Raw genomic sequence first — 10572 nt, forward strand, 5'->3', positions numbered from 1 at the left:
AACTGAGTTGACACTGGATCCTAGCGCCAATGTCTGTGGAGAGATTTTTGTATTTGGGGTCCGTGATGTCAAAGTACTATATTGTTATAGTGTTATATAACTGATAAAGGTCAGAGCTGTTAGTAGTCTCTCCACAGGAAAAGAGAATGCCTAGGCTGGGGATGGCGAGGAGGGAGGATAAGAAGATTGAGTGACCCTAGGTTTTCTCCAGTTTCCACATTGAACCCTTTGACACATAAGTGTCCCTTTATTGGGAAGATAAACAATATAAACATTCAGAAATAGCGGGGGAAAAAAAGATACTAGTTATCCAAAGTCTATAAAGGCCTGACTCCCCAGTGTATGGCTCTAGCCTCTAGGACTAAACATTCCTCACGTGAATCCTTGATCTACCCTGATCCTCTGATCTGAGAGGTAGAGGCTGATGATCCCTAAAGGTGTCCTCTGACAATTTAGTCCCCTTATTGGACCCAGAGACACAATTGGCCAATAATCCTAATCGTTAACTTAATTATCCTCAGTGGGGATCCTTGAGTTCAAAGGGCATTCTCAAACAGACCAATCCAGCATCCAGAGCCCTCAGCCTCAAACCAGCCCCATTCAGAATTAGTTTTTAAAGCCAGGTTCTTCTTCATTACCAAACTCCTTTGCTAACCAAGTAAAAGATAAGGAAATGACACTCAGGAGAGAAGCCACACGACCACTAAAATAGGTCACAAAGGTCCCTTCACCCCAGATTTCCCAGAAGCATCAGCTCATCTTCCCATTTCCCAGAAACACAATGATCTTTTGCTATATCTCAGTTTTATAATATTCATAGACCACCCTTGCCCCACAAACCAAGGGCAGTTTTGGGAACAAGATGATGCTCCTTAATGCAGGAGCAATTATTTCAAGTCTTCATAATGTTTTGTTTTTGTTTTTTGTTTTTTTGGTGAGGGCAATTGGGCTTAAGTGATTTGCCCAGAGTCATACAGCTAGTGAGTGTTATGTGTCTGAGGCCAGATTGGCACTCGGGTTCTCCTGACTCCAGGGCCGGTGCTCTATCCACTGTGCCACCTAGCTGCCCCCTTTTTTTTCTCCTCATAATGTTTTGGCCTAAATCATCAAATTTATGCTCTACATCATATTAGAGCACATCTCTTATGGTACAAAAATAAGAAAAACCTGATCTCTCATCATATCACCAAAGTGAAGAACTTTGGCTTTCTATATTCTAAAATTAAGAGCGATACCACTCTTGGTGGTAGGAATCTTTTGCTGGCTGGCCCATTTCTGCTTTCTAGGTACTTTCCTTCCCACAAAGTCAACAAGCAGACTCTTGGGAGAAAAAAAATTTGGAGCCCTTAAAAGTTGTATCTAAACTTCTGAGGCAGGCAATGCCTCTTATCTCACCAGGCCTTGACATTGGGTGAAAAGGAAGGAGCCAGTGGGGCAGGGGGAGGGGGGGATGGGGTGTTTGATTTCCAGAGTATTCATACCATAGGCTTCTCAGAATCCTTCACCCTGGCCTTCTAGTCTCAGAAAATTTGGATATCCAGGGCAAAGAATCTTTGTACCTCCCCTAGATTTCAAAATGTGTCTCTTCCTCCTAACTTCTTGTTGCCCAAGGCTTTGAACCTTCCTTACAATGCATGAGTCTGGTGTCACCATAAACAAAATCCCTGTGATCCACAGAGGGAAGGACTTTCTAGTATTATTAAAAAGTGTGTATGTGTAAGAGGTTATGTTTAAAAGCACCCTTCACTGCAACCCCTGACATTTCCCCCAAGGAGGCCTATGGCTTTGCCTGCCTCTATTGGTTTCTAGGAATGAAGGTGGCATCCAGCCATTTGAGGCTCCACATTGCACAAAGCAGGTGTTCGAGATCTGGCTGGTGACAATAACAGTGCTGATGACCTCCAACATGGTACACTTACCTCACTAGCCAGGGAGTATTTGATGGAAGGTTTATCCCAAATGCTAATCTTCCGCCTGAAGTTATTGCACTCAGGGATATACATGCAGTCAACATCCCCTATCTCTGGGTAGATCACATGGAGGTTGCCCCTGCAAAGAGACAGAGAGAGAGAGAGAGAGAAGGACATTGGACATTGGGTTTCCAGAGATGTTAGAGGCATTGCAAAGCTGCAGCCTAGGAATCCAAGAATGGGTCTCGGTTCTAAAAACCCAAGTCAAAAACAATCAGGTTCCATTTTCAAACCTAAGGGAAAAACCCCCAGCTTTACAAACTAGGTGGGGAGGGAATAGAACAAGCATTTGTATTGTGCCTACTACATGCCAGACATTGTATTAAGCCCTTTTTACAAATATTATCTCATTTGATCCTCACAATAACCCTAGAAACAGGCTCAATTATGATTCCTGTTTCATAGTTCAGGAAACTGAGGCAAGACTAAGAATAAGTGATTTGCCCAGGGTCATACTAAGTGTCTGAGGCTAGATTTGAACTCAGGTCTTTGTGGCTCCAGACCCAGGACTCTATCCACTGCATTACCCAGTTGCTTCTATTCATGTTTTTCTTTTCTTTTCTTTTTTTTAAATAAAGATTTATTTCAGGGGACCTCTAGCAAGCTCACAGAATATTTTTAAACAGGATTTGATTTATAAGAGCCTGATCTGTGCACGGATTATTTTAGGAACAAATAAAATGGATAAAACAAAGTACAAAGGCCCAGGGTTGTATAGAGGCGCAGAAGGTAGCTCTCCAGGTGATATGACTTGGGGATAGGGTGCTAGGAAAGTCTCTTATGCAACAATATTCCTCAAGATGTCTGAAATTACACAATTAGGAATTCATTCCTTTAGGACGAGCGAGTCAGCTGCTGTCTAATTTCCCTTTGAAACCAAATGCTTCCGGCAGGGAAGTAAGTAGTAGTACATTAAGACAAGCGTAAATGAATTGTCCTATCGCATTCCTTTTCCCCCTTGACAAATTGTGATAAGCAAATTCACTTACTGAATCAAAGCTCAGCAGAAAGTAAAGTATCTTTTTCAAAGATCAAGGCCTCCCGTGCAGGGGGAGGAAGGGAGGAGGAAGGGGGAGGGATGTTAACACCCTAAAGAAACACTCTGGAGACTGTGTTCTACCAGATTTTTTGGCCCGTGAAGTACATGCTGACCTTGCCGAGTTTTGCCCGGGTCTATTTCTTTTAATCTTTGTTAAAAATCCCAAGTAGAGTGCTGGCCTCAGTATTTCAGGGTCCTGCAGCCTGTCTGTGTGCTGGTAAGGGCCAGTCTCCTATGTCTGCAACTATAGCCCTTCCCCCTGTTTGGCCGTAGGTCATGCTAAACTGCTCTGTTCTCTGGCAAAAATAGTTAGGCCTAAGTTCTTATTTGGAGAGAGGAGGGATGAGTTCAGGGCTTAATTAGTGTCATCTTTTAAAAAAATGTAATCCTCTTTTGCAGGGGAAAAGGTTATTTTGCAGAGAAGTGAGTTTTGTTATAATAAGGGATTGTTGTCTAACTGGTTCATGGCACCTTTCCCCACTCACCAGAGAAGGGAGAAGAGAGGCTGAGATATAAGCCAGCCACTTTCAGAAAACAAGCCCTGCTCGGGCCTAGAAAAAAATGCAAGCTGCCTCAATAGTGTTCTAGGCTAAGGTGACTTGATCCCCTAAGATTATATTTTTTTCCCCCTAGGACTTCAGCCAAGGTCATCTAGAACCAGAGAATCTTGCCACTACCCTGGGTCCATCCTGACCCTTCCTTCCCCCCATCCCCACTCCACCCGTGTGGGTTCTACTCACTTGCAGAATAAAGCATCCCCTCGGGAAAGCACCCGGTAGACACACATCCTATCCCCATTCTTTGACAATCGGCCAGCGACCATCCCCGTCAAGCCCAGCATCAGGATCACTGCCTTTAGCAGCTTCATTGGCACCTGCAGCAAGACAAGAACTTAGCCTTTAGAGAGACATTGGTCCTCCCCTCCCAGGGATCCCTTTCCACCTCCTCCAAACCAAGTAGCCAATGTCAGCCCTGGAAGGGAGTTAGAATAAGACAAAAGCAACCTTTTGTATTCAGCTCTTAGTCACTGGGGATGTAAACAGCACAGTTGGGCCGGTCCAACCAGGATCCAACTTGCAACGCCCCTTCCCTGACCCTGCCTCAGCCCCTGCGGCTTCCAGGGTGGAGTTCTGCTGTCACTGTATTCCTGGCTTCACGGCTGGATGGCAGAGCTCTTATATAATCTTCTCCTACACCCTCCTTGGCCTGCCCCCATGATTCTCCTTGGCCATTGGACTGAAGGCTAACATTCCTTGGCTTTCAGGCCGCAGAGCATAAGCCCTTTTCTTAGAAGCTTATGACTCCTAGAGTAGATGGTGGGAGGAGGGGAGGGATAGTCACTGCAACAAGGCACTTTCATAATTTTTTAACTGCTCATGTTATCTGATATGGTCATTCCCCACTAACCTGCTCCTGCCCCTTAGCAGGCCGGGTGAGGTAAAGCTGAGTAGGCCAAGAATCACCTTTCAGACTTTCCCTTCTCCCATCCATCCTTCATTCCACCACTAGACTAATCTCTCCCTTATACAGAACTCAAATTACTCCACCCCTTGGCTCCAAAGCCTTCAATGGTTCTCCCTGCCTCCTGGACTGGAAGTCAGGAAACCTGAGTTCAAATCTGGCCTCAGACACTTCCTAGCTGTGTGATCCAGAGCAAGTCATTTAATCTCTATTGTTGCCCGCAACCAGATAGTACACCCAATGGAAAGGCGTGAAATAAGACGTGAAGAAGTAGGCCAGGCGGAGCAGAAAAACTGACTCAGTTTATTCATCTGAGGGTACAGGATATATAGAGAAAATCCATCCTAACTTCAAAGCATCCTCCTGTGAGACACTCCCAAAACATCTGCTAAGGATGTGATAACATACATTTCCTCCTTATCAGAGTTCCTAGATAGGGTTGTAAATTCCAAGGCTTTTTCCCGGGCCTGTCTAGAGGAGTGAATATGTACATCTAAGGTTCAAAGAGTGAGAAGGAATGTCTCAGGAACCTCCTAACAGGGAGAGATTGGAGAGCCATGCTTCTTAATGATTGAGCCCTTTGGGTAAAAGCCCGGGCAGAGGTCAAACTCTGTCCTGGATCTTAAACCCATATCAGACTCTTAAGATCGGCCCTCAACACTCTATCTGCCTCAATTTCCTCACCTGTAAAATGGGGATAATAATAGCACTTACTTCTCAGGGTTGCTGTGAACATCAAATGGATACCATTAGTGAAATGCTTTGCAAAGTTTAAAATACCATAGAAATGTTTTTGTTATTATTATTATCATTATTATTACTACTACTATGGAATAAGTCCAAATCTTAGCCTGGCATTCAAGGGACTTTTCCAGGTTTATCTCACACTCCCCTCTCTCCCCTCCTCCATCCCTGCCCATAGGTACTGCTTGCTCTAGCCTAAGTGGAGTCCTTCATATTCATCAGTATGTCTCATATCTCCTAGAGTAAGAACTGAGCTGTCAAGTCAATGACAAGCGTTTATTAAGTACCTGTTATGTATGAGGCATTGTGTAAGGCTAAGGAGACAAAGACAAAATAAAAAAACCCCCCTGCTTTTAAAGAGTTTACATCTAGGCTGCTGGGAGAGATAGAACATTTACACAGATAAGCAAATGCAAGATCATTTCAGAAGGGTAAGAATATTAATAATTAAGGGGGAGGGGCACAAAGGCTGCCTTTCAGAAGCAAACCTGAGTTGAGCCTTGAAAGGAAGTTAAGTGTTCTAAGAGACAAAGAGAGTGGATTCTGTTGTCACCAAGAAAGGAAGGGGAGGGAAGAAACATATATATAGCGCCTACTATGTGCCAAGCGCTGTGCTAAGTGCTTTACGAACATTGTCTCATTTGTCCTTCACACCAACCCTGGTGCTGTTATTATCCCTACTTTACAGTTGAGGAAACTGAGGCAAACAGAGGTTGAATGACTTGCCCACGGTTACACAGTTAGATAGTAAGTGTCTGAGGTCAGTTTTGAACTCAGATCTTCCTGCCTTCAAGCTCAGTGCTTTATGCACTGTGCCACCTAACTGCCCCACGAAATGGGCTTATTTTCGGTTGGAAAGTAAAGGGGGACTCGGGAGCTCTTGACAAAATAAAGATAGATAAGACAGATGGAGGGGAAAGTGAGATGTGTAGCTAGCCGTGTGACCTTGGATAAATCACTTTCCTACTCTGGACCTCAGTTTCCTGAAAACAAGGGATTTGGACAAGACCATTTCTAAGGTCTCTACCACGGCTGACATTCTATAAGTCTAAGGTCTACCTTTTGCTGCCTTTCATATTTAAACCAAATGCACAGAAGCAAAAAAGAAAAAAAAATCAATCTCTTATCTATCAAATACCAACAAGCTCACTGAGCCCCAGTTTCTTTATCTGCAAAACAGGGATAAGAATATGAGTACTACTTACCTCATAGAGTCGTGGTAAGGAAAACACTTAGAGGTACCACAGAAATATCAGCTATTACTAAGTACTGTTGCTACTTATTAAACATTGGTACTTTTCAGGTCAGATGCTCGATTTACAAATGGCATTGTAATGAGACAGTACTAGCAATGCAATTTCAATATGTGGTTTTTTTTTCAAAGAAAGAAATGTCTATTTCCTCTTCATAGTAGTTAGGATCCTATGAAAATTTCTGTTTATTTTTTAGATTCAGCAAAAACGGTCTACCTATGTTTAAGTTAGCCGGTGGGGGAGGGGATGTTCTACAGATGGAGGAACTGGGAGGCAAAGCTGCCCAATCAGGGGACCAGAAAGAAGGGCAGAAGGGACAGAGGGTCTCCAGTAAGTGGCCAGGGCAATTTCCCAGGATGCTAGATCACTCCCAGTTTCCAGAGGCTCAGCACAGAGCAGCTCCCTTCCCTCGGCATACTGTGCCCCTTCACTGACATTGTTACAAAGGATAAATGATCCCCTGAGCCAAAGGCCAAGTGCCCATTTGCCCTTGGCGGGTAGCTTGACTCTTGGTGGCCGCCCTTCTCACAGTAGGTGTTCAGTCATGCTGCCCTCTGCCTAGAGAATAGCTCAGCATCCTTCAGGGCCTGCTCGGGATGGGCTTTAGCTACTTTGAGGGACACTGGGCTTCTTTTCTCCAGATGTGTCCGGAGGTAGCGTCCCAGAAGCCAACAGCTAGGCCCGAGCATACTTTCTGTGTAGCTACAAACCATATTAATGAACCCATCCACCCTAGAAAGTGAAGGAGCCTGAGGCCAAATTCATGACCTTATGTGAACAGAAGAGCCAGGAATATCATACTGAAATATGTGGTGGGGATTTGGAAATACTCTCAGACACATTTGTCCCTTCATCTAGTCTCTGAAGAGCTCAGCTTTACAGGCCTTTGTGAGAAGGGAAGAATTGAGCTTATTAGCTTTTTGTTATAGGCATAATCAGTTCTCCAAATAGATCTGAGGCAGGGAGGGTCTAAGGATAATTCTACATATTTCATGCAGGGGGAAATTGAGGCACTGAGAGGGGATGGGATTTTATTTTTCAAGCCAGTCAGAAATAAAGATACATAAAATTCAGAGCTCCTCACTAATAGCATCAAAGGATTTGGAGCTACGAGGTATGTACATAGGAGTCATTTATTTCCAACTTATCACATTGTAGATAGGGAAACTGAGGCCTATAGAGAAGTGACACAGATAATGAGTAGCAGAGATAGGATTCGAACCCAGATCCATTCCTTTCCCGATACCATGCTTCCTCCACCTGTCAGAAATATGTATTTTAAAACCCTTGAGAACTTGGGAAGATTGAGCTATTTCATAAGTCATTTTGACACTCAAGGATAAGAGCCTAGAAAGATCAATACAGAAGCTCAATTTTTCCCCCCCACCTACTCTGGCTCCCTGTGTCACATTTTTTGATGTCTAATTTTTTTTTTATTTCAACCAACTTCTGAATGAAGACTCCTAAATCAGTCTCAGCTAATATATTAAGAACAACCCCTGTGACCTACCCAGAGTAGAATGGAGAATGATGGTGGTGGTAGGGGGGATTTGGTGTAAGAGAATGGTCCCCAAAGGACAGCTTGGGTGTCAATATGGGACCTGGGCCTGAGAAGGTTGGGATAGCTCCTCCTCAACCACCGACATTCACTGTTTGGACCGCTGGAGACTAACAAGGTCTGCCAGCAGAGGCAGAGGTTGAGGAAAGGCCCCTGAGAACCTATGTGACAGTTGGGGCCGTTGGTGAGACAGTTCTGAGAGTTCTACAAAGATTCTCTGTGTCCTTGTAGTTGGGTTGGGAAGAGAGGAGGTGGTAGTCAGGAGGTCAGGCTCTTGACCTGAAATTATGAGGAAAAGAAGAGGGGATGGGTTTTCTAAGCATTTTCCCTCCTAAGTGCCCAGGTTGAGATCTTCCTACTGCTCAAAGGATTTGGAGGGAGGAGAAAAGACAGAAAAAGAGAGAGAAAGATACAGAAGGAGAAATGCTTAGAGGAAGAGACTCAAGAAGAGAGAAATAGAGGGAGGGACACAGAGGTGGAAAAGAAAGCCAAAGAAGGCAGGAAAGAATGAAACCTTGCTTGTCCTGAAGATGGTGAAAAATACTTTTGTTCACCAGGGCATAGAATCAGAGAAGGGATTGGGAATTAGGACATCTGGGTTCAAGCCCCAGACGCTTCAGCCATCATTGCTCACTCTTGATCTCATAGAACCCCACAGACTTTTTTCTCTTTCTCAAACAACTGAGGCTGAAACAGGTTTCCTCACTCTTAATGCTTAGGATCTGCCCACTCCCCCACCAACCCCTAAATAACTACCCTGAGATTTAGGCCTCCTTCTTTTTAGGCACTTGGAAGAGATAAACTCACTGAGAATTAGCTAGTGGGTGAGGGGGATGTTCTACAGAAGGGGAAACTGAGAAGCAAAGCTTCTTTAAAGGGGAACCAGACTGACAAGCTTTGTTGTTGAGCTGCTGAGATTGGGGGGGAGGGATGGTCGAGGGAGGAGAAAGGACATAGGGACCCCTAGCTTCTTCTCCCCAATTCCAGAGTCAGTGGCCCTGGACAGGGCACTTCTAGCTCCCTCTGTATAAGCAGAGTGGGACAGACTTTTCCCCAGGAGTCCTTTCTGCTCATAGGCAAGTTCCCTCAGGGCCAGAGAGCAGGAATTGCCCTTGGGCCAAGCAGTACCTGTGGACTAAGATCCTGTAGTCCCTCAGGCCCCCATTGGGCAAGACAGTTCACTTCATGAAAATATCATTTGCCAGGCTAGCCTAGTCAGACAGCCTCCAGGTAGGCAAAGGCCAAAGGTCTAGCAGGTTGCCTTTCCCCAGCAGTAAAGTAATGCAGTCATTAAGCGCTTCTGCACTGGCCTCCAGCTTCTCTTGGACAGGGAGCAGCCTTGGGTCTTCTCTGCATTTGCCCATTCTCCTGACCTTGGAGACATTTGTTTCTCTTTTTGTCCCTGCCTGCCTTTGCACAAAACATCTCCATTATCTTTTGTCTCACAGGGCTGCTTACTCACAGTTCCCTTCACTGATAATTTAGTTAGCTGCCAGATCTACTACTCCAGGTAGTCCTACTTTGTTTCTCTTCTGGATAAGCCATGAGCCCCCAGGGTTATCATAAAGAAGTTTTGTTATCTATTCAAAGGCCAGGATTTGCCTGAGGGAAAGAGAGGGACACTCTGTGGACTATTATCTTGTCAGGTCCTTAGCCTATAAGTAAGCTGACTTTGCTAGGTCTTTTCAAAGTGCTTTTTAAAAAAAAACACAAATAAAATTCTCTTTAGCTCATACAGTTTGCCTTCACTGCTTAGCTTACCTTCCCAAGCCTTCAGAACCCTGCCACCCCCTTGTCCTGGGTGCTTAAGATATACTCCAATGGGTGAAAAAAAACACCCCTATCTGGATTTATCACTTATTTTTCCCCTCATGAGCTCAGAAGAGATAGCACAGGTAACATCATTTGGCCTCTCACCCTCTCCAAGATGCTGCAGATGAAAGGATATTCTACAGATGGGGAAACTGAGGCTTACAGAAATGTGACATAGCTTCCTTATAAGGATGAGAGGCTGGCTTATTATATTCCTTTTTCCATCCAACAAACCTAGCCTAGACTGCTAAAAGAAGGAATAAAATTATGTTCCAGAGGTTTAGAAACTAGCTCTCACATCAACAATACAGGTAGTTTTGTGGGGAATGGGGAAAGAGGGGAGGTAAACAGTTATGAGGAATAAACCTAGAACCTGAGAGAGTCAGGAGCAGCATATTCTGCCTTCTCTAAGGAGTCCAGGAGCCATGAGAATCAGGCCAGGTTAAAATAAATTGAATGGGCTGGCAGAAATCCAAACCTGACAAAATGGAGTATCCACTGGGAGGCCAACAGTCAGGAACTGGTGAACCCAGTGTGGGTGAAGCTCAAGGACACACACTGGGAAGGAAAAGGCCTGTACTTAAGCACACCTTCCTCTTAATAATGAGTGGGCATACACTGGCCTTCATGCCTCCTCACCCCACTGCTTCGTCCTCAAAGGGACAAGCTTCCTCAGTGTTCTTGATAACAATTATGGGATGTAGAGGGGGTTTCCCAAAAGAACCAGACAGTCCA

General features: G+C 44.6%; 1 protein-coding gene across 6 annotated transcripts in view; it reads right to left on the bottom strand.

Annotated features, from left to right (window-relative positions):
- PEBP4 (phosphatidylethanolamine binding protein 4) overlaps positions 1 to 4166 on the bottom strand; it is a 264107-nt gene extending 259941 nt beyond the window's left edge. For 5 of the 6 annotated variants that reach the window (XM_078149651.1, XM_078149649.1, XM_078149650.1 and 2 more), the window contains exons 1-2: positions 3750 to 3986; positions 1920 to 2049 (exon numbers count right to left, since the gene is read on the bottom strand). In XM_078149651.1, the coding sequence (XP_078005777.1) occupies positions 1920 to 2049; positions 3750 to 3877 (258 nt within the window). In that variant the 5' untranslated portion in view covers positions 3878 to 3986. Of the gene's footprint in view, positions 1 to 1919; positions 2050 to 3749; positions 3987 to 4013 lie in introns of those variants that run through there. The other variant, XM_078149647.1, reaches the window with a different exon arrangement.
- Between the last annotated feature and the right edge of the window lie 6406 nt (positions 4167 to 10572).

This window comes from Phascolarctos cinereus, unplaced genomic scaffold (assembly GCF_003287225.1).
Source record: "Phascolarctos cinereus isolate Bilbo 61053 unplaced genomic scaffold, phaCin_HiC Scaffold_2;HRSCAF=192, whole genome shotgun sequence".
NCBI classification, from domain to species: Eukaryota; Metazoa; Chordata; class Mammalia; order Diprotodontia; family Phascolarctidae; genus Phascolarctos; species Phascolarctos cinereus.